A 23,949-nucleotide genomic window follows, 5' to 3' on the forward strand; every position below is an offset into this window, starting at 1 on the left:
GAGAGAGAGAGAGAGGAGAGGAGAGGAGAGGATAATTACCGAAGGTGCGGTGAGGGGACAATCCGTAACGAACGAAGTACAAAGCGACTGTGAAAAGTGAGGTTAGAACGATCTTAGTAGCCCGTTTCGAAGGTGCCGGGTGTGTGTGTGTCTGTATCCTGCGTTGCTACACAAGAAGCAATGTGGATGCTTGATCTCATCAGGGCGATCTGTTCCGAAACCTGTTTACCCAAGGGAACGATCGTAATAGGGGGTTTGTGAAAATGAAGAACAAATACTGCATTTTGAGGAAGATAACGTGTGTGATTATGATCTTTACAACTGTACAAGAAGTCCCAGTCGTTAGGTTTAGATGTATTAACTTGAGAGAAAATAATAATGATTATAATGAATAGAAAAACCACGAAAGTGTGAACATCAATATATACCTTTGTTTCTTTTTTAATTCTTATATCACACAAACACACTCTAACGGTTCCCCTTTTTAACCTCACAATATTCAATTGGAAGTCCCAACAAGAAGCGGAGACCAAGAACATTCCAGGTTTGTATGAATCACGACCGATTTCTCTGGGTTTTTGGCCGGTAGATATATGCAACAACCACCCCCACCCACCAAACGGAATGCATTTTTCCCTCCCCCAAAACGTGCTCCGGCAGCATCTCTCGCATCTGACAATGGTGGAATGTGACCGAACGGGATTCTTTTCCGAAAGCAACAAACATGAAAATGGCTTGGGAAACGGCGATTTGATCGTTTCTCATGCCACGCTCTCCGAAGGTCTCCAAAAAGGTCATTCCCTGTTTACCGTGTGCTACCAGCAACGTACAAATGCAGAAGCGAAAGAGAGAATGAGAGTGATAGAGAGGGAGAGAATAATGTGTGTTTGGTATTTTGTTCAAAGTTCGATTAGAATGAGTGAGATGAGAATGCGCCTTTGAGGCGAAAAAGTAACAGAAGCGAAGAAGAATGTGTGGAGGTAACGTTTTATTAATTTTCAAACCAATTTCATCAAGTTTATCACCCATGATCGAACACTTCGATCGGAAGAAATTGTGTCCCGAAAACCGACAATGTAACAGGAGCGAAGAACATGCTAGAGGTAACATTTTATTAATTTTCAAACCAGCTTTAGTAAGTTTATCACTCATGATCGAACACTTCGATCGAAAGAAATTGTAACCGGAAAACCGACAATGTAACAGGAGTGAAGAACATGCTGGAGGTAACATTTTATTATTTTCAAACCAGCTTTAATAAGTTTATCACTCATGATCGAACACTTCGATCGGAAGAAATTGTAACCCGAAAACCGACAATGTAACAGGAGTGAAGAACATGCTGGAGGTAACATTTTATTAATTTTCAAACCAGCTTTAATAAGTTTATCACTCATGATCGAACACTTCGATCGAAAGAAATTGCAACCGGAAAACCGACAATGTAACAGGAGCGAAGAACATGCTGGAGGTAACATTTTATTAATTTTCAAACCAGCTTTAATAAGTTTATCACTCATGATCGAACACTTCGATCGAAAGAAATTGCAACCGGAAAACCGACAATGTAACAGGAGCGAAGAACATGCTGGAGGTAACATTTTATTAATTTTCAAACCAGCTTTAATAAGTTTATCACTCATGATCGAACACTTCGATCGAAAGAAATTGTAACCGGAAAACCGACAATGTAACAGGAGTGAAGAACATGCTGGAGGTAACATTTTATTAATTTTCAAACCAGCTTTAATAAGTTTATCACTCATGATCGAACACTTCGATCGAAAGAAATTGCAACCGGAAAACCGACAATGTAACAGGAGCGAAGAACATGCTGGAGGTAACATTTTATTAATTTTCAAACCAGCTTTAATAAGTTTATCACTCATGATCGAACACTTCGATCGAAAGAAATTGCAACCGGAAAACCGACAATGTAACAGGAGCGAAGAACATGCTGGAGGTAACATTTCACTAATTTTCAAACCAATTTCATCAAGTTTATCACTCATGATCGAACACTTCGATCGAAAGAAATTGTAACCGGAAAACCGACAATGTAACAGGAGCGAAGAACATGCTGGAGGTAACATTTTATTAATTTTCAAACCAGCTTTAGTAAGTTTATCACTCATGATCGAACACTTCGATCGAAAGAAATTGCAACCGGAAAACCGACAATGTAACAGGAGCGAAGAACATGCTGGAGGTAACATTTTATTAATTTTCAAACCAGCTTTAATAAGTTTATCACTCATGATCGAACACTTCGATCGAAAGAAATTGCAACCGGAAAACCGACAATGTAACAGGAGCGAAGAACATGCTGGAGGTAACATTTCACTAATTTTCAAACCAATTTCATCAAGTTTATCACTCATGATCGAACACTTCGATCGAAAGAAATTGTAACCGGAAAACCGACAATGTAACAGGAGCGAAGAACATGCTGGAGGTAACATTTTATTAATTTTCAAACCAGCTTTAATAAGTTTATCACTCATGATCGAACACTTCGATCGAAAGAAATTGCAACCGGAAAACCGACAATGTAACAGGAGCGAAGAACATGCTGGAGGTAACATTTCACTAATTTTCAAACCAATTTCATCAAGTTTATCACTCATGATCGAACACTTCGATCGAAAGCAATTGTAACCGGAAAACCGACAATGTAACAGGAGCGAAGAACATGCTGGAGGTAACATTTTATTAATTTTCAAACCAGCTTTAATAAGTTTATCACTCATGATCGAACACTTCGATCGAAAGAAATTGTAACCGGAAAACCGACAATGTAACAGGAGCGAAGAACATGCTGGAGGTAACATTTTATTAATTTTCAAACCAGCTTTAATAAGTTTATCACTCATGATCGAACACTTCGATCGAAAGAAATTGTAACCGGAAACCGTTAATGTAACAGGAGCGAAGAACATGCTGGAGGTAATATTTTAATAATTTTCAAACCAACCTCAAAAAATGAATATTACCAGGAATGTTAATTTTTTCACTATTTATTATTCCATGCTGCTCTTGCGCTATAATATTTGTATTTGACATAATTGCTACATTTCTAGTTTTCATGAATTAAATTACATTCCACAAATGATACTTCGACACTTTTTTTATACACTTTCTATTGCTTATAAGTACTTGTGTGTGTGCATTGTTTTATATGGTTCGTTCTATTTCCTCTTCGAGTAGGTTGATCGGGAATTTATTGATCCTAAATCAGCAGCAATGCGATTAAACTTTACAGCAAAATGAAGAGAAAATCGCTGCTGAGGGAAAATGTGTCCGCGGAAGGTAGTGATAAAACTTCAGCATTCATAACGAGAGCGGCGGCGATGCGATGATAAAAGTTGTCCAAACGTGGATCGCTCGCACCGTAAACTTTCTTCCAAGAAACGATTTTTCCTTGCCTTCCTTTCATCTGCATCTTGCCTGTGGAAGAAAGAGAGAAGTATAGTATGAAAATGATTGAATAAATGGTCGTAAATAAAGAAATGTCAATGCAATAACAAATTACAAACAAAGTTACTACACACAAAGTAAGAAACGACTAATGTAATTGGCAAATTTTACTATGCGAATTGCATAATTGTAGGCGAATTTCAGTGCGAATTGCATAACTTGGCGCGCAATAGCTTACACATAGCATTGAGGAAGGTCTTTCTTCTTCCCAGCAACCGACAACCCTTGAAGACATGATCTACCGCAACAAAACATATCTGTAGTGAAGCTTTTCCAAGTCAAAACAAAAGCCAAGGAAAAATCACCAAAACCGCGTAAACAACACCCCATGGCCAACTGTTTTTTTTTTTCTGTTGTGGTTGTTGTTCGTTTTCCGATGTCCTCCTTTATGCTGCAGTGGGCTTTAAATTTATCGCTTTTCATCACCAACGGCAGAAAATAACCCCTTTGGAAATATCCCCACCCTATAACGGTCCCTCCTTCCTCTGTGATGGTGTGCCAAAAGCGGGATTTGTTGTGAGCATCCCTTTCCCCAGCTGTTCGCTCGCTTCGATCCATTCCATTGCACCACCGGCAGCAACATTGCGTTGCGACAAATTCACATTATTGCCCGTCCTGTGGGCCTGCTGCTGCTGCTGCTGCACTAAAAATACTTTCACGAAAATCCCCTCCCTTGGTTTACCTTTGCTTTGGTGATTTATATTTTTAAAGGTCCATTTACGGTCAGGCCGCCTCATTTTGTCATCGTAGCACCGGGGGGGGGGATGCTGTTCACCGGCTTGTGCAGTGAAAAGTTGCTCCGGTTGCAACGAAATGGCCCGTATTTCAACGGTTTCCGTGGTGTAGTGGTTATCACATCCGCCTAACACGCGGAAGGCCCCCGGTTCGATCCCGGGCGGAAACACACCTTGAACTTTTTTTTATATTCTTTTCATCATGCATGTTTGGACCTTTTCTTTGCGACGTGCATCTTGCATTAGGAACTTCATTCACATTCACAGCAATGTAGGCAAACGAGTTGCTTACTTCAATAAAGTGCGATGGTTCTCGATGTTTTTATGAAATATTCCCAAGATGTCCTTTCTATCCTATCTAGTCCTGCGAATGAAGATCATGGGCCTTCTGCCAGATGCCACTGTTCCTCGACGAGTTTAAGCGACGGGTTCAAGTGATCTCGAAGCAAAATAACATTCACTCGGCAGCTCGCATCTCGAGACACCACAGTATAAAGAACATAATCTTCATGCCACCATTCTACATCAACATTATGGACACAAAATAAGTCGATATTAATTATGTGTTTGTCAATTTTAAGGTTGTCATTCCACGTGATCGTGAAGCTTCCAGAATAAAAGCGAGATAATAGAGAGACATTACGATCAATTATTTTGTTTTTCGTGGTGCTCTAGCAACTCTCTTTGACTGTGGTCTTGCGCATTACTAGCTTCCGTTCACGTCAAACAACACGCGCGTAACATATTAATTCCATTATAATGGCAGGTGTCTGGTGAGAGTTCGCATATTATGGCAGTGTGAACGCCATCCTTCCAATCGTTAATACGACAGCGATGGAAGCAAACCGTGACTGGACGATCTCTCTGCTGGTAACGCTGGGTAGGTTACACTCTTCAGAACTCGCTCTATTCGGGCCTGATTTCTTATCGCGTCTTCCCCCATCGTCTTCATTCCAGCAAATCTCTGGCTGCACATACAAGGACCGTCGATCGTGCACTCTGCTCGTCAGTCATGCGTTCTGCAGGTCGCTAACTGTATCTACGACCGGGTGAATCTCTCCGCTGGCGGGCTGCAGCAGTTGAGAGCAACTGCTCGTGATTCTTCCACGATACAACAGATCACTGTGCAGCGGCTGCTCACGCCATATCCGGACGGTGCGTTGCTGCAGCTGTTTGCCGAGTTTGTGGAAGAAGTCATTTACGAGCGGTACTACGAACGCGTACTACGCATTCCCCCGAACGCTATGCTGGAAGATCTGATTGTGAAGAGTGCTCCCGGGCTCCAGACGATCGTCATTGTCGCGCCAAACCATCAGCTAACCTCGCTGCAGATAACCCAAGCCGCTCTGCCCAGTGTGCCGGAGTCGTTCCGCAACTTGCCGGCACTTAAATTCGCGAACTTTGCGAACGGTGCTCTGGAGACGCTAAGCTTGGATCCGTTCGACGCCAGCCCCAACATAACCAGCCTTTCGTGCAGCGGCAACAGAATTGCCCAGCTGGTAGCTAGCCGTAATGCGGACCTCGTCATACCACTCACCGACTTGATGCTGTCCTACAACCTGCTGAAATCGATCGACGGCGACTTCTTTCGACCGCTGCGTATGCTCAAGTACGTCACCTTCGAGAGCAATCGCATCCAGCGCATCGAAGGTGGTCCGATCTCGCTGCCAACGGTAATGTACATCAGCTTCGTGGAGAATCGTTTGAGCACGCTGGACGTATCGCAGTGGCATGTGCCATGGTTGGTCGAAATGTTTCTCGAAAACAACAACCTCACGCGTGTCCCGATCGGCATAGAACGCCTGCCCAATCTGACCACACTGGTGCTTCCGGGCAATCAGCTCACGGTTGTCGATCTGCGTCGGTTCAACGGTTGGACTAAGCTGGTCAAGATTGATCTCGCGGGTAACCGTCTAAGCCACGTAGTCGCATCATCGGGCACCGGACACATTTCACTGCCCGAGCTGACGATGCTGCATTTGCCCAACAATCAGCTCACGCAGCTCGACTTCGCCCGTTGGAACTTTCCGCAGCTGGCCACACTTACGCTCGCTTTCAACCAACTGCGCCAACTGCCGGACCTGTTCCAGATCTTTCCCAAGCTGAAGCGGGTGTATGCGTTCCAGAACCCGCTGCGCTGCAGCACTGTCCACCGTTGGGAGCAGTACATTTTGGACTTTAAGCTAGTCGTCGACACAAGCGCCTACGGTGCGCCGTGCACCACCAACGGTACGTACATTCTACCGTCGGGCCAAGAACTTTGCTGTGTGGAGTACTGACAATAAAACGCGTCTAGTGTGAACGGAGCGAATGCTTTATTTGGCTCAAGCGCTCAAGCTTTACAGCACAGCAAGAACGATTCCTTGACCAGCGTGGACCCGTTCGGACAATCGCTTGCATCCTGCGGTGGTCCCATAATTAACTTCCCCGACAGAATGATGTCTGCGCGTGCCTTCAGCAAGTTGCAGGACAGCGGATTGTCCACCAAACTGAACGACTCGATCGTCGGGAATGCTTTGCCCAACGGAGGTACGGTGCTGAAGTTGTTGTGCGCCAAGCTGATGAAGCTAACCACCGGCAGATCAATGCCGCTGGTGTTGAACCGACCCAAGGCACAGGCCTCGGCGTACAGCGTGTCCAGCTTCGGCAGTCGCAGCGGGCGCGAACTTCGTATGTACCGGGTCGCGGGATTGTTGGAAACGTCGATCGAATTTAGCTCGGGAAGCCCGTTGAGCGGCGCAAGATCGATGCCCGCAAATCGGTTGTCGCTAAGCCCGATCAGTTGCAGGTTGGGGAAGCGGCGCAATCGTTGCGGGATCTTGTCCAGCAGATTGTTGCTCAGTATCAGCCGCTTGAGGTTCGGTGCCGATAACCACTGCAGGTCGATCGTGCGCAGCTGATTGTAGCTGATATCCAACATCTCCATGTTGGACCACGTGATGGTACGGTCGGCGGCCAGCACCATGAGGTTGTTGTACCGGAGATCGATCATGCCTAGCTTGGACAGCCCGGCGAATGCGGTCATATCGATGTTTTCGAGCCGATTCGATGACAGGTAAAGGTTCTCGATCGAGAGCGGAACATCGCCGTCCGCATTGCCGGCGGGCATGATCGTCGCAATTTCGTTGTAACTCAGATCGACCCACTTCAGGCGGGTGTTCTTGTCGAACACATTCAGCGAAATGTTGCGCAACGCACAGCGCGAGATGGAAACATCCGTCAGCAGCGGCAAATTGCGGATCGTCGGTGGGATACGTTCGAGCTTGGCGTTGTAGAACGTCAGCACTTCGATCGTGATATCACCCTCGCCGATAATCACCTGTTTCAGGGCCGTCCCCTCGAAAACTTCCACGTTGGTCAGGTTTGTGCCGGTCAGTATTTGGAACACCTGCTCGTGGAACGTGTATATTTCCACTCGGTCGACGAATTCGCCCATGCGGACCAAAAACGCACCGGAAGGATTGTTTGCCACGCGCAACATTTCCACCCGGATGTTGTAGAACACGTTGGGCTGCATTTCGCGCAGCGTCAGCAAGCCATCGGTGACCATGTTGAGGCTGTCCAGTTGGCAGGTCATCGCCATCGACGGTACACACGCACTGTACGCAACCGGCAAGCATGCGGAAGCGATAAACGCCAGCAAAAGCACTGCGAAACACCGAAACCAGGCAGATTACTAGGCCAGATTCGTGAAGATATCAGCCCAACCGTTCGTTACTTACCCGCCACACGATCCATTTGTCGATCTCGACCTTTGCGACGGAATGTCGCTCCGTACGCTACGACCCATCCTTTTTGCTTTATTCTCCAAACGCAAAACGGTCGATCAAAAGTGAATTAACACGAGCCGTAAATTGGGGACGGCATTGCCAGACGAAATTGTGGACGAAACGTTTTTTCGTAATAAGTCGAAATAATCGCCCCACGCGAACCTCGTGATCGCAAATCGTTGTCTCGGGTTTTGCAGACAAACACATTAGGACGGACCTGTAACAAGATAGAAATCCACTTCCCTGGCGGAAGGAATCTCATTACCATCTCGAATTAATAGTTCATATTGCGTGCGTTCTATTGTGCCGCAAATAATCGACCTCATTGCCCAGCTGTGCCATATCCAGCCTAGCACAGCACAGTGAGCGAATGAGTATGCATTGTTTGGCTCACAATGAGATGAGACGCTGGAAAAAAACGTCCCGAACTGTAGGGAAAATGGCGCCATGTTTTGTGTGGCTTATGTGCTACTGCTTTGCGATTAACACTCCGCTTCTTGCGAGGGCTTTCTAAACACACACTTTGGCCCAATTTTGATGGACGATCATTAGAACCGATCCAACTCACTTCCTGTGAGATAAAAGGTCGCTTCAAAGATAACCCTTTCACGATCCGCATACAACTTCCGGCAAAACTTTCAACTATTTCCGGCAACCCTTAATTACGGATCTACCGAAGGATGTGCTCCACGCTGACACGGCAAGAGGTAACTGTCAATGGAATGTAGCGCTTCACAAAAGAAGAAAATAAAACGGAAACAGTCGAAGAAGGCTCTGCGATGGAAGGACACACCACCGGCACGGTGCAGGGATTCCATCCCCAAGTGCCGGCGATGATTCACAAACGGCACAAACCGGGTTATTATGTCAGTGACAAATTCCACGCCACGCAAAACAGGAAGCGGGTAGCAAGAAAGCAGCAGATAAAAAAAAAACCCGTCCACGCCTCGATTGCTCTTCTGCCACAACGGCACGGTCGGAAGCAGAGGGATTAACACGGTCCCGATCTGCTTCGCCTTTAGCCGGTCTTGCGCGACGTCCTTGTGTGAATTCCTATGCTAAACGACTTCCGCCCGGGTCCAACAATGCGTCGGAATGTAACTGAAAACCGTGAGAAGCGAAAGATGCAGCAAGGGTTTTTGTCGGTACCGTTGCCGGCGTACAACAACAGTACCGGCACGACGGGGCGGGGACTGTCCAAAAGGGTTTGCCCCTGCTTTCGCGCTGGAATGCAATTGAAAATAGTTCCAGCGGACATAAATTTATTCCGATTTGCCGGCAGAAATGAGGCGAGCAATCAGCGAGATAAATGTGCGAACAGTTAAACAAAAAAAGAATCTGCAAAGAATTGCGTAAAGATGACGAAATTACACATTTTAGATGGACAAAAAAAAACGTATAAATTAAAGCACAACATAAAGCAGTTGAAAGCTGTTTCAAACAACATTTGAAGAACAACCGTAATTCAAATCCTTCAGTAAAATGGCCTTTTCGAGGCGTGGTGCTTTTACTATTTCTTACAGGAAATCTTATCGATCGCGCGCAACCGCTGCAACAACACATCGTCGTGACGGCGAAAGGAACTCCTACTCACACGGACTTGCTGCTGGCCACGGAAGCTAATTATCACCCTGCAAAGGGTTCAACAATCAGCATAAGTGCCCACCGAGGAACCGGGGACGACTTTGGCCCACTTTGACTTTGGCAAAGGAAACCCCGGGAAGGGGCCATCGCCATCGCCACCGTTCTCTATCATGCTCTCCTGCCTGCATGGGCGATGCTAAACGCGATCGGAGCACGCGAGCTAGTGATTAAAATTTGCATAAAACCTCTCGCCGGGTATGACCTCTCGGGCTGGAAATAGAGTGCCCCCGCCTTCGTTGGGACAGAAGAAACCAGTCGCAACAGAGCTAGCCGTCTATCAAACTACGCAAAAAAAATGGACAATACAGGACCGAGGTCCACGTGACGTACTGCTTTAAAGCTCCCCCTTAATAGGGTCTCCATTCTGTCGTGTTCAACAAAAACAAACCAAAAAAAAAATCATCCTTCAACGCCACGAACGTAAATGGAATGGTGCAAAAATTAAATACCAGAACAGTATGCGGTGCAAGTGCATTTATATGCAGGCAGTTTGGAAAAGAAGGAGGAAAGCCCGCACCAGGCAAGGACCACAATCGCGCCGAGTGGATAGTAAGACCGTAAAGAATTCGCCACGCCATTTCACGCTCTTCTGGCGCGAGAGGGGGAAAACATTTTTGCATGCTACATATTTCCACCAGCATTGTTCGCGTAAAAATCGCGATTCCACCAGGGTATGGTGCCGTTTTCCTACCCTTTCCATCCCGCAATGGGGGTTTTCTCCGAAAGGTGCATAGCACGATGCAGTCGCCTTCAAAGTTCATAGTTCGCGTGTTGGGAAAATTACAATTTTCTTCCGGGGGAAGGGGGGAGGGGACACAGGAAATCACGGCACACCAGCACACTTTTCCGTGCGATTGCCCGGAGTGGTGGTGGTTTCCTTTCCGTCCTTGAGTGTTGTTGTTTCTGGCCAGTCCTGACTGTCTTATCTCTCGAGCACGAAGCGAGGCTAATGAAGTGACTGGAATCGCTTAAGAAAATTGGGTTTTTGAAGGTTCACCGTACAGTGGTTGAAGGCGGTGCATGGTGAGTCCACACGGTGAACGTACAAAATCGTGTTAATTATGCCTTCGAATTTGAAGCTTTTAACTGAAGAACTAACCATTGCTAGTTGTTTGACGCATTTTAAACATAGATTAGCTCGTTTAGTAAACACAAATAATCTCTTACCCAACTAGTCCCACATAAACCGGAATGGTGGCAAAACACGTTTTTGTTCTAACGAAACAAACCAGAGTTTCCTCCAGAGAGATTATCCTAGGTCCAGGAAAATCTTCAGGAAACTGCATAACTTCAGGAAACGTTAATTGGTAAACGTTTCTAGCGAAGGCTAGCAAGGCACACACTCCATCCACCCCTCACGTGGACATAATCAAAAGGACGCTGGTTAGCGCTAGAAGAAAGGACAAAAGGAAAGGAGTAGTGAACCGGTTATGCTATAAATTCTACGGTTCGTTTCTTTTCGCTTCGCACACACCCAGGATGACGCGGTGTGACACAAAGGCACGCAGTAATCCCTTTTGTCCGGTTTCCACTTTACAGGTTATACTAATCCTGGGCGTTCCGCACACGCATAATGATGCGTAAACAACAACCGCACACCGTGTTGGGTTCCGACCACCTGGAAATTATGTAAAACCCCTCGCCTGGCACCGTGTGTCGGACACATGCACTTCAAACAATGCTCGCATAGCATTGGTGCAGCAATTAGCAGTGTGGCAGCTTGTAATGAGAGTAAAAAAAAAGCCCCCCCCCCCCCCCCCCCAATCGATAACTTACTGACCATAAATCGAACGCTGACCAATACGCCACACGGTTCCTCGTCCAATGGCTCTAATTAGAGTGTGTCCTGCCGTGTGGTATAGAAACGGACCGTACGTTCTTATTAGTTACGCTTTGCTGGTTAAGCGCTGGTTACCACCCCCAGGCAAGTGAGGATTGTGTGCATTTTGCTTCACTTAAAATCCTTTCTGCAATAGTATCTTCTGTTAGAATGCACGGGAAAATTTAGAACTGCACCGGAGCAGTGGAACGTTTGTGAACATGCGCTTCAGAACACTCGGCAGTGCACATTCGGATATCGTGAAACATATCGTCCGATAGCATGGCAACGGCTCCCACCACGATTGTCCCTCTGGCGCAGCGGATAGCGCGTTGGACTTCTAATCCAAAGGTCGTGGGTTCGATCCCCACGAGGGATGTGTGTGTTGAGAACAAAGAAACTTTAATTTACTAAGTTTTCTCTTGGCAACAAATATTATAATACCATGCCTGTACCCTCCTCTTCTTCTACCTATTTATTGTATAACAATTCTGTTATAGTCAATTTTTACGATAAAAATAAAAATTTAATAGATATAACAATTGATTTTTCTACACGTAAAAAAACCGGATGGATTTTGTGTAAAGAGAAAGGGAAAAGAAAAGGATATATTTCCAGTTTCTTTTTACACATAAACAGTTCAATAAACGTTGTACGTTAACAAATTTAAATTGACTTTGGAGCAATAGCAACTTTTTATTTCATACAACCCCATGGCCTAAAGAAGTTACGGAAATGTCTGCAGATATATCCCCACATCGTTATGCGATGAGCAAACGAGCAAGTTAAACGACTTCTTTTTTTGCACCCCGTGAACACGGCCTGCCCCTGGCCGTATATCTAAGTGAAACGACTTATTGGGCAAAAACCTGCCAAAGTTCTATTAATACACGTCGCCCACCATTGCAGCCGCGAGAACTGTCAAATTAACGGCCAGAGAAAAATGAATGAATATCCAAAAAGAAAACCCACCCCAAGCATACGCGGCGCCTCCGTCAACATTGCGCAACTGGAAACGGTGGAACGGCGGTAGACCAAACATAAAAATAAAGTCGCATAAAGTTTCCCTCTTCATTAGGCAACAAACATGGCCCGCCAATGCGGGTATTCTGAAGGGCGAAATTATAACCACGTGCTTCGCATGCGGCTCAAAACCCGAAGTTACGGAAAATCCAGCACCCAGCACCGGCCCCCGGCTGGAGAGTTTCGAACGCTCCGTTTTTCCCCCCCGCAACGATTCCAGGAGTCGTTGGTTGGCAGGGAGGACTTATAGACCATAGCCATGATTATCGAAAATAAAAACGAAAGCACTCGGGTAAGCTCTGCGGTGGGGCAGCCGTTGGCTTGATTCCTGCTCCCGATACTTTCGCTGCTACACATTGATTTTGCCGGTAATCGATATAATCCTAGCAGGCACGAGGGTTCGATGCGCCAAGGTAGGCTACTCGGTTGTCCTCGTCCTTGATAGTAGTATGACACACACACACACACGTACAACTATAGCCGTTTTAGGAAGTTCGGTTACGACTGTTTCCTGCGGTATTTATTACTGTGTATGACTTCGAAGGACCCCCATTTCCATCCACTTCCTAAGAAGGCAACAAGCCGGAAAGTTCAACCATCATCCGCGCACAACACCGTTGCCGTTGCGTGTGGGGCCCCATTGCTTGGGAAATAAACTTTCGCCACCGGCTCTCTCTAACCGGCGGGCCAACTGCTAGCCGCCAACAACGCTGACGAACGTACGGATCACTGCATGTTACGTGACCGGAAGCAGTTCGGAAAGCGAATCTCTCCAGCGCAGAGAAAGGAACGCCTTCGATTGGGAAAAGGGAACGCTATATAATCCACTTCCGGGCGCTTGCTGCACACCGGGATCAGGTGTACATCCCCCGCACCTGTATCGATATCCGCAGAGCCACGAGCAAGAATCGGATTGGAAACGGATTTTGTGCTGCTTGCTTAACGAGCAGTTGAGCTGCGGCATTTGCAATGCTGGCAAGTTTATCGCTAGCTTAGATCCGGATCCGGGGCGTGTAGTATCACTCCCGAGCTGGAGGACACTTCTGTCCCATCATAAAATCGTGCTCACGGGATGACGTTTTAATGTTTGCAGCGCCCGATGGATTTGTAATTGAAGCAATCATCCTGCAGAACAGGAAGTTTGATAATAATCTGACCTCCCTTCCCCCCAACCGCTGTGTGTCAGTTTGGGTGTGATGATGAGAAATAGAGCTACGGTACATCGTATTAAAGCACTGCACGTGCAACTACGCGACTGCAAACTGCGATGAAGACGTTCGGTGTATCACAACGTAGGAGGCTTTGGTTAGGTACTCCTCTCACAAAGATTCGCTTCTTCACTGTTCAGCTGTTGTTAATCTCTTCCGGTTCTGCTGTTCCATGCAGTTGTCAATTTACTTCAGTGCATACTTCTCAGTGCGGCAAACGGGTTGAAATGTCAGGTACAGTATCCCGGCGCTTGCACACTGGATACCGTGAGTGTCAGCAATGACAGTTGGATCGATCGGTTGGCGAAGGTCACTGCTAACTACACGTCAAAAGTGACGATCATCAAACGGTGTTTGCTGCTCAACAGAACGTCGATCCAAACGATGTTGGAAGCGACCAGCAGTCTCTTTGAAGAAATTAACCTGCAGCAGTACCACGAGTACGGCCTAGCCATAACGAACCGCATGACAAGTGAGTCCATCAAATTGCACTCGGCACCAATGTTAACGCATCTTCAGTTCGTCCCCAATCGTCACCTACGTACGCTGTACATCGTCAATAGTGCTGTGGGACGTATCCCTGAGACGATAGCCAACCTGCCGAACCTTCAAACGCTGGGCATCGAGAAGGCCTATATAAGGGTGCTAGACTTAGGCGTAGTGTGTGCTCTTCGCAAACTGAAAACATTGCAGGTGAACAAAAATCGTATCAGTTTGGTGCTTCCGGCACACGGGTCTAGCTGTGACAGTCCGCTTCGGGATATATTTCTCGATGACAATCATCTTACGACGCTAGATATGACAGTACTTGCACCATTCGTAGCGATGGATCGTTTGTTTCTTAAAAATAATCGCATGAAATCGATCGTCTGCTCGAATGCCACGAGCTTTCCACTTCTTACTCTAATAGTGTTAGGGCCGGGAAACAATGTGTCGTGGATCGATTTCGAACAGCTGTACTTGCCTGCCTCGCTCACTCTAGACTTGAAGAACAATCACATTAAGCGACTACCGCTCCTGAACCACAACAAGATACCCGGTTTGGCACGGGTTATGTTGGATGGGAACCAGCTAAGCACGGTCGATCTAGCTCAGTTCCACAGCCACCAATATGTCGACGCCTTCCATTTTTCCCATAACCAACTATATTCCGCATCCTGCAGACAGTACGTTCGTTTGCCACTAGTAGCGTGTTTGGACCTCTCCGCAAACATGCTTGAAACTATTTCGTTGGAAAACTGCAACTTTCCCAATCTAACAGCCATAGCGTTGAACAAGAACCGGATCCAGTATGTACCGGCGGATATCTACATTGGTGGTGTGGCGCCTAGCTGTATGATAAGCATAAGAAAAAATCCCATACGATGTGCTTCGCTGCAGAAGCATGCCAAACTGCTGATCATACCAACATACCGTCCAAAGCTGTTGGTTACAACAGCAGCAAGGTGTGTAGATGCGAACTTCACGGGACAGGTTGAAATGATCAAACCAAATTATGCATGCTGCGTAGAGTGACGTTCACAATTGAATTGTAGCTCATTAAAATAATCGCCGGATGGACCGAGGAGCTCTAGAATATATATATTTCTATATCATCTAAGCCCAAGGCACTGAGCACATCCGTATGGATAATCTATTTTGAATTCGTTTGTAAATTCACACATAAACTCACTAAAGGTATTTTTTTACCATTGGAAGTTTGCACTACAAGGCACAAGGCAAGGCAGCAAACGGTAGTTACAGTTCTTTGAAAGAACACACATAATTCCATAATCTAGTTTTTCAGTATGAACCGGGTTGCATGTGCGGTTATTGTTACAGTTTTCTGGGTCATCGCTGTTCCCACCACTGGCCATATGTGTGGATCGCATACATTTTGTCGCATATCCGAACTGGACATTACCGCCACATCGGAAGGATTGAGTGTTCTAAAGCAGGAACCGTGCGCCACCTACAGTAGCATTCAAATCCAACGACTCTTCATGGGTACGACGACGATCGCCACGCTGTTGATCAACGCATCAGCTCTCACCAACAACTTGCACCTTAAGCAATATCACGAGCAGAGCATACTTCTACCCAGTGCACATACTCTGGAAGCACTAACGCTGCAAGAAGCGCCTCAACTACACACGATCACTGTCCAAACTAACAGGCATCTGAAACAGCTCGAAATAACTCAGTGCGCCATTTCGTTTGTGCCACCTTCCATCCGCAACTTGATTTCGTTAAGAGAGCTACGGCTAAAGTTTTGTCCGATCAGGGTTCTAAATCTGGCGTTGCTCAGCAGTCTAAAGTACTTGGAAACGGCACAGTTTATGGGTAACAACATCACAATCATTTATCCACCGCAAGCGTCCATCGCACAGAACATCCAAACGATCGACCTATCGTACAACAAGGTGCAACAGATAGACATGTCGGCATTCAGAACCTTGAAGCAGATGAACAATCTTAATCTCGCCTACAATCGGTTAGCTACAATCGAATATCCGCCCGACGGAGTTGTGACACTGCCTCGTCTGACCACGCTGTATCTATCCAACAACAAGATCAAGAGAATTTCGTTCGTTCAGCTGAATGCATCCAGCATGGAGTTTTTGGAGCTTTCTTCCAACAGACTATCCACAATGCCGGAGCATATCGACCAGTTTCCCAAACTGATACTCCTGGCGCTCAACGATAATGGTCTCGGTACGTTCGACTTTGCCAGCCTGGAGAGTCTCAGCAATCTGCAAAGGCTAGAATTAAACAACAACCGTTTACGAAGCATCGATCTACCGAGTGAAGTGCTGCTGCCCAGCTTGTTCCAGCTGTCACTCGCGAACAACCAACTGACAAGTGTTGCGCTAGAGCAGTTGACTGCTCCGCGTCTGAGTCTCATAGATCTGAGCAGCAATCTTCTGAAGGTGATACCGGACGTGTTCGAAAAAGACGTCAACCAGCTGCAGTATGTGAACGTTATGGGTAATCCGCTGGTTTGTGGGACTTATCAGAAATACAGGAAGTACATTCGATTAGGGATACTCATCCCCAAATGGATATTGCGAAAGGAGGAATTTTGCTCGACAGGAAAATACTTCATTCTAACCAGCACGCGACGCGTTTGTTGTAAGCTTTAAACGATGATAAATAAAGCAATTGCAATCATCATTAGAAGGTATCACTGTTTAAAGGGGCTTATCATTAGACTAGCGACAAAACACAAGCTTATTGCGCTAGTGTCCATACCGGCCGACGGTCGTTAGAGCATGGCTAGAACAGCATGGACTTGGTTCGGTACTTTTACGACAGGTAAGGGCTTGTGATCAAAGTCAACGCCGGAAAACCGTGCAGTCCAACATGTCTTCCTGTACACATTGCAGTTGGCTTGATGTTGAAGTTTTACACGGTTGCGACCTTAATCGCTTTGCCCAAGACGATACACTTTACAACACTCCGAGGAACCGGTAAACAGACCTCCGAATATCTGCAAAACCAACTAACCACGAACCACGCATTGGCAATCGTAGAACGAGTTGTATTGGTGGGGACTTCGGTCGATAGTTTCATCGACCATTTGTCCCTGTTCATCGGTTGCCTCAGTTTTAATGTCTTCTACGAGCAAACTTTAACGATACCGGGCAACAGTATGCTGCTGTATTTGACAATACGGAAAGCGATGCAGCTAAAGTCTATCACTGTTAGCCCCAACGCTACGCTGCAAAAGTTCATCGTTGAGGGCTGCAACCTGAGCTCGATCCTGACCACAGTAGAAAACCTCACGCAAATACAGCATCTCACAATAACGGAATGCGGAATCACCCATCTTAATTGGAGGCTGTTCGCAAACAACCGGTTGCTGGAGTTGTTAAATCTGAACGGAAATCGAATAGCAACGATTTCCCGATTTGACACTGCGAACATCACCATAAAGAAACTGTACTTGGACAACAATCCCCTGCACTACCTGGACCTGCATAGGCTGGTGAACTTGCGACAGCTGCAGCATCTCCATATGCAGAGTTGCAACCTCGTACGCCTGTACGCGTCCGTGCCAGTGACGTTGTCGGCTCTTCAAGCTATTATACTGGTAAACAATAGCCTTAACACAGTGCACCTTGTGTTTCTCGATGCCCCCAGTCTGTCCCACATAAACCTGTCAAACAATCGCATCCGTAAGCTACCATTGGACTTGGTCAAGTTTACCCGACTTATGCATCTTATCCTGTTGCGCAACAAGTTGATTACCTTCGATGTATATGCACTCACAGGACTGACCCGTTTGCAATCGTTTTCCGTCCAATCCAACCGTTTAAAATCGTTCACCGCCAGCCGGTCCGTGACACTGCCACACCTGAAATGGCTAGACCTGGGCAGCAATTTGCTCGTAGATATCGATACCTACGATCGCTGGAATTTTCCCTCGCTTCAAAACATTTTGTTGGAAAACAATAGCTTTACTGCGGTGCCACAGCTGCACAATCGCTGGCCAAATGTGCATTTGAAGATGTCCTATAATCCTGTAACATGTTCGTCGCTGGAAGACTTCGTTGACCAGATACTGTACAAACGCAAACTCAGCATAGAGCGAGTCAAGTGTCCTAATGGTGATGTGAAAAGGAGTGATTTAATCAAACGAAACTGCTGCATTATGAGGCAGGAAAACGAAACAAGTCTGCCCACTGTGTAGTATTCTGAGCTGGCAATAAAATTATTCAAACATTCATATCTGCAAACTTGCTTCAGTTCCCATTTCTTGACCCACCGTGGAAGGAATGAGTTTAGGTAACAGCATTCTGTCAGTAGAGCTCCATCAAAACCAAAATGTCCTCTCCACGAGTTCTCCTCGATGCTAAACGTCCCCACAAAGACCGCAGGGCCGACGGGATATTGTCAGGATCAATAATTCCTAGACACGCGAAAAGCCCGGTTCCAACAACAAACACCCAAGAATCCACAACCACCACGTTGCGTGTCGTGTGCTAATGGAAACGCAACGCCCCCTGCGTGTCCTGCGAAATGCGGCAACCAAAAACCCACCGAAATTTGGCGCAGCAAAGGTCGCTTTCGCCCGAAACGAATGGTAAAATCATCATTTAGTTTAATCAGGATATCAGCACCACCTCCCCCACCCTCCGCCCAATCTACCTCGGTGGAGCTCGGCGTCGTAATGGATATTTCAGGTCCAACAAGAACTTAATAATACCTTCTCGCCTTCTTCGCGTATATGCCCACGCGGCCGTGTTCTTGTTGTGCCGTGCCGTGGGGAGGACCATAAAAAGGGTACGGAACAAACCAACCCATCCGTAGGGGGCAGGTGTCTCCACTAGGTGGCCGGTCAAGTACCGTGCCATGCCATGGGGTGTGTCGTGTACGAAGCACCAAACCAAAGCCTATCGTAACCGAATGGGAGTAGATAGTAGATTCGAGGGCATGGTCGTCAAACGTCTACAATGCGCCCGGATATCGATTTCGGAACGACATTTCGGTTTTTTTGGTATTTTTTGTTACACGGTGGATTGGTGAGTTTTCAAGTCATTGCTCACTCAATTTTGCCACAGGTTTGAGTGAACCGTACCCCGGTCAGGGTGTGTAAAAGAGGTGTGTTTTTACGATAAAGTATGAGCACGCCTTGCTTGGGTACAACACACCGAAACCCCATTTTGGTGGAAAATTAGTGATCATGGTGATCGAATGTCGCGGATTGCAGCAAGTCCAGCAGTCCTGTCGGCATGTCCTATGGCAAACAAAATGGCTCCCAATCATGGCGACTTACAGGTCAGGGAGGTTCATTATCTGGTGCCGATGTTGCGACATTAAGTTAATCCCGGTTATTATCCCCGTCTTTAGCGGATTGAATCGAAAATATAATAAATAATAAATTGATGCATAATCGAAGGGTTTCTTCGGCAGGATAACCAACCCAACCTTTTTTTTCAACCTCACCGAGTTTGCCGCCAGGGGGCCATTACCATAACATGAGCAACCCATTCAGATCTAACGAGTTTAATGCTCTGCCTAACAGTGAGCTAATTTTGTACAACTCAAACAACTCTAGCGACTCCGGTAATGTCTTTCCGACAAATGCGGCAATAAATACCCTTCATCAGTCCCCCAAGGAAGGCCATCGGAATGAAGTCCCCAAACCTTTGGAGTTCCCAGTACAAAAGGTCACTGGTTAGATTTTAAATGCCCTACAATCAGCTTATTCATTCCAGTTTTGTGTCAAAGTTGCCCAAAGTTCTGTTCCTAGGTGGCGCCCTGCTACTACACACGACAACCATTACTACCACCAACGACCCGGCCGGGGGGGGCTTGCAATATATCGGGTGAAAGAAGAATCGTAGCGACAGCCTTGTTTGATCGATGATTACGGGTTACACCCGAATGCCTGCCCGGCGGAACAAGCTCATAGCTTGCCCAAGCAGTAATTCGTTTCCGTTTTAGGACCTTCGTATTGTTCTTTTGGGACGCCGGGTTCTACCTTGGCAAAAAGACGAAGGACAGCGCGTTGTTCGCGTAATGGTTCGTTATTACCTTCGCCCTCCTGGCTGGCTGTGCGGCGTACGTTCATGGCACGGAAAAAACAAGCACAAGGATTTCATTACTAAGGCACGGTGTTGTAGCAACGGCCTAGTAGCAACGCAGTGCCACCGCTTTTGGTTTTATTTGGGCACATTTTAGCGTGTGCTTCGCCCTTTTTCGGAGTGTCATTCAACGACGCAAAATTTTGTCACCCAACGGACCAAGTCGATTAAGGGCAACATAAATATACACGTACCGCAATACGCGGCAACGCTGGCCGTCTGCAAACAGTACTAGTCAATAAAACGGCAATCATTGGCCACTTGCAAATACGGAAGAGTGGCTGAACCACGCCACACCACACCAACTGTCCCTGTGTGCGGTGACCTCGGGTGGTAAAAAAAGGTGACAAATGGAAAAATCCGTGCTATCTCTCGCCCCTATTGCCATTTGCCTAAAGGGGGAGAATGCAAAACAGATCATTGCACTGCAACGGGCAAGGGAGCAATACATTGTAAATGCGTCAAAACAACAATCATAGTGGCAAACAAAAAAAAAATGCATCCAAAAATCGACACATTTCACACACAAAAGCACCCGAAAATGAATATTGCGCTATCGATTTATTCAAGGGGTAAATGAAGATTCTCTTTGGTTGGTTGGAAAGTTATCGAAAATTAACGATCGAACGATGTTGCTCGAAACCATTTGTGCATGTGTGCTTGGAAGGATAATTTATGTATCGATTCGCATAAGGATTTACCCTCGTTGCTTCTGCAAAACGGTTACAAGCCACGTGGGCCCATTTGTTGTTTTTCCTTGGTTGTCTTTTTTTTTTTTTGCCGAACAGATTCGGTGACTTATTTACATGCTCTGGTATTCCCCTCTTCGGTCATTAAGTGAAGCTGTTGCTTGACAATGGGAAAATGATGACAAGTTCGGTCGTTCAATTAACCTTTCGAGAACACGCATTCAAAACAATGATCACGGGTAAGAGTAATAAAACTACGCTTGACAATCTGTGCACGTCAACAACGTTGCTCGACTAACACTAGGTTAGAAGCGAAGAAAACATCGACGGTTAAACTCTCATGACTACCATCCGTTCATAACCAGCACGTGGTTAATTGTAATCAGCTTCAACGCTACCGAAACCACCACGTGACGCCATTCTGCTTCGCACACGGTTTATGTTTGTTTTCAGCAAATTGCAACGATTTACCAATAAATTGTCCCCCTTTTTTCGAAATTCCAAAGCCAAAATGGTGCTGAGGAACAGTTTGTATCACAGCGGAGGCAAAAGACCCTGTGGTACGGGGTAAAAGAAAAGAAAAAACCAGGTCCGCAAAACCCACCATACCAACGATCGTATAGCAGTACAAGGACACAAGTAAAGAAACAAAAAGATTAGTTGACGCCACACCGCAAGAATATACGCGAAGGATACGCGTAGGAGATGGGATGATTATTTGCATTCGAGCGCATACTATTTGCCCGCAGCAAACCCATCGTGGGCCGCTGTTTTGGGGGTGGAAAAGCCTGCACTGAATTCCGGATTCAAATGTCGTTTACACCATCATTTGGTTGTCGTCCAGCAAACCCGCCAGCTGACCCGTTTGCTTGGGTGTGACGCTCAAGGACAAACCGCTGCATATATTTGTACAAGGGTCACCGACAGACACAGCGCACCGTTCGAGTGCGTATGGACAGGAAGGATAGGTGCATATGCCACAAGTACTCCGTGGGATGCATAATGAACTTCGAGCTGCGCCCGGCAACAAAAGGATATCGGCGACACACTGGCAATGTCTGCGTTTCCGAGACATTGCAAAATAAATAAGAGCTTGAGAGGAACTCGCAACCAGATACTTGACTTCTGTGAAATGGTTGTGCTTTCCACGACTTAACTCGGTCACCGTTCCTTTCGAGCGCATGGAGAAGAAGAGAGCTTAAACCTCAAGCTGCCATTTTCCCTTCCATACCAACCCCGCAAAAGTCCCACGAACTTGAAGGCGAAGATGTGGCGTTTGAATCGTGTTTTGGGCTGGCAAACGGTTTGCGGTCTAATCGATGACGATAAGGAGGCTTTTCTTTTGCTCCATTTCGCACACAACAATAAGACGCTCCAATGCTCGCAAAAGCTCTGCTCCCTGCTGTTCAAGGATCAAGTGGTCTGTTGGAAGTCTTTGAAAAATTGTCAAGTGGATTTAACCCCACCACCCGTTCTTTATTGTCGTCCGGGCGACTCTGAACTTTTCCCGTTGGAATGTGTGGGTTCCCCCAGCAAACCTTCCAGAATAGGGCTTAACTTATAACTGGATGCTGTGAGCGGAGTGAAGCGTATCGTTGTTTCGCTACGCTTTCCTAGATTCGGTATCGCGCAATGGAAAGTGCCTGATAAGAGCAACAAACTACCAACGGTCGCACCAACAGGTGGCACCAATCGTTGGCGTTTCGACGTGTAGCGATTTGTGCTAAAATTAGGCTACTCAGGGTGCGTACAGGTGGAACGTGTCGCAGGAAATAAATGTCACCACTGTGCGGCAATATGCCACCTTGGTCAGGGTGAAGGACTAATATTAAATTGTGTGGTTTCTGTGAATCGACGGAATAATTTGCGTTATTGCGTGGTTGGAACTCTTCTAGAATGGGATCTAAAGACTAAAATCCGTCCTACGCGTAAAGTACGAAGGACGAATAGGATAAGTTCCCCATCACCGAATGTATGCGTGTGCACCTACCTGCGGGTTGATGTTTATGTTTGGTGTGTAGCGCCCTCGTCTACGCAACCTTCGATAGCTCAGTTGGTAGAGCGGTGGACTGTAGCGGTGAGCGCGCTCGTGCACGCACATAGTTATCCATAGGTCACTGGTTCAAATCCGGTTCGAAGGAGAGAGGAAGTTTTTTTCGTGAAACCGCTTTTTTTGATTCACACACTGTTCACTTTTATTCATTCGTCACACGTCCTTGTTTGCATTATTTTATAAATAGAGAAAAAAGAACCAAATTATTAAAGATTTGCAATGATTAAAGCACACGATTTTTACGTGTTATGTTGGGTTTAATCATTTTCTTATCATGCTTATTTTATGTGTCAGCAGTTGCAAGCATGTAAGTTGTGGCAGATGTTTTAGCATTGATTATCAACATGCATCAAAAAGACGAAACGTAACCGGAATGAGTGAGCGCGCGAGATTTTAATATGTGTTTAAGCGCGCCTCTTCTCATCACCTTCGATAGCTCAGTTGGTAGAGCGGTGGACTGTAGCGGTGAGCGCGTTTCACTAACGCCCCATAGTAATCCATAGGTCACTGGTTCAAATCCGGTTCGAAGGATTCCGAGAAAAACTTTTTTGTTCCCACCGAGTAAAACCAACGTTTTGCTCTATTCCTTTCCGTACGATTTCACTATTCTATTCTACTCTACTTTCTCGCTTCAAATACGCTGCCTCAGCACATTATTGATTATTACTGGCAAATTCGAATTAATTCTGTGGAGAGGCCAACATTATATTCACTTCGAAGTGTAGCCCTAGCAACAAACACACGACTCACACACGCCGGGGATTGGCTTCTTTCGTCGTTAACACGCATGCACATTCGCGTATGATTTAACAATCGCTAAATTAATATTACTTTATTATTTTCAATCGATTACAACTTCACTAAAACCACTTATATGGATCTCTGTTGCGCGCACTTGCTAGAATGTGTGTGTGTAGCTGTGTGTAAAATATAAAGGGTGCAACACGCACGTGTACCCTCAGT

At 46.2% G+C, this 23,949-nt stretch overlaps 3 protein-coding genes and 4 non-coding genes across 7 annotated transcripts; 6 read left to right on the forward strand and 1 right to left on the reverse strand.

The window, feature by feature from the left end:
* The first annotated feature begins 4,308 nt into the window (after positions 1 to 4,308).
* Trnav-aac (transfer RNA valine (anticodon AAC)) lies at positions 4,309 to 4,381 on the forward strand. The gene has a single exon. It is a non-coding gene; the product is annotated as a tRNA-Val (tRNA).
* A 2,162-nt stretch (positions 4,382 to 6,543) lies between these two features.
* LOC128715321 (leucine-rich repeat transmembrane neuronal protein 2-like) lies at positions 6,544 to 7,824 on the reverse strand. The gene has a single exon (XM_053810204.1). It carries the CDS (start codon positions 7,792 to 7,794, stop codon positions 6,544 to 6,546), a length of 1,251 nt encoding a protein of 416 aa, XP_053666179.1. The 5' UTR covers positions 7,795 to 7,824.
* A 3,926-nt stretch (positions 7,825 to 11,750) lies between these two features.
* Trnar-ucu (transfer RNA arginine (anticodon UCU)) lies at positions 11,751 to 11,823 on the forward strand. Its single transcript has one exon. It is a non-coding gene; the product is annotated as a tRNA-Arg (tRNA).
* Positions 11,824 to 14,059: 2,236 nt separating this feature from the next.
* On the forward strand, positions 14,060 to 15,190 carry LOC128713235 (uncharacterized). The gene has a single exon (XM_053808095.1). The coding sequence runs from the start codon at positions 14,060 to 14,062 to the stop codon at positions 15,188 to 15,190; it is 1,131 nt and encodes a 376-aa protein (XP_053664070.1).
* Positions 15,191 to 15,462: 272 nt separating this feature from the next.
* Positions 15,463 to 18,347, forward strand: LOC128713236 (protein artichoke-like). The gene is made up of 2 exons (XM_053808096.1): positions 15,463 to 16,786; positions 17,041 to 18,347. Exons 1-2 carry the CDS (start codon positions 15,463 to 15,465, stop codon positions 18,345 to 18,347), a joined length of 2,631 nt encoding a protein of 876 aa, XP_053664071.1.
* A 4,624-nt stretch (positions 18,348 to 22,971) lies between these two features.
* On the forward strand, positions 22,972 to 23,074 carry Trnay-gua (transfer RNA tyrosine (anticodon GUA)). Its single transcript has 2 exons — positions 22,972 to 23,008; positions 23,039 to 23,074. It is a non-coding gene; the product is annotated as a tRNA-Tyr (tRNA).
* Positions 23,075 to 23,412: 338 nt separating this feature from the next.
* On the forward strand, positions 23,413 to 23,517 carry Trnay-gua (transfer RNA tyrosine (anticodon GUA)). The gene is made up of 2 exons: positions 23,413 to 23,449; positions 23,482 to 23,517. It is a non-coding gene; the product is annotated as a tRNA-Tyr (tRNA).
* The last annotated feature ends 432 nt before the right edge of the window (positions 23,518 to 23,949 follow it).

Source organism: Anopheles marshallii, chromosome 3, assembly GCF_943734725.1.
Source record: "Anopheles marshallii chromosome 3, idAnoMarsDA_429_01, whole genome shotgun sequence".
Taxonomy (NCBI): Eukaryota; Metazoa; Arthropoda; class Insecta; order Diptera; family Culicidae; genus Anopheles; species Anopheles marshallii.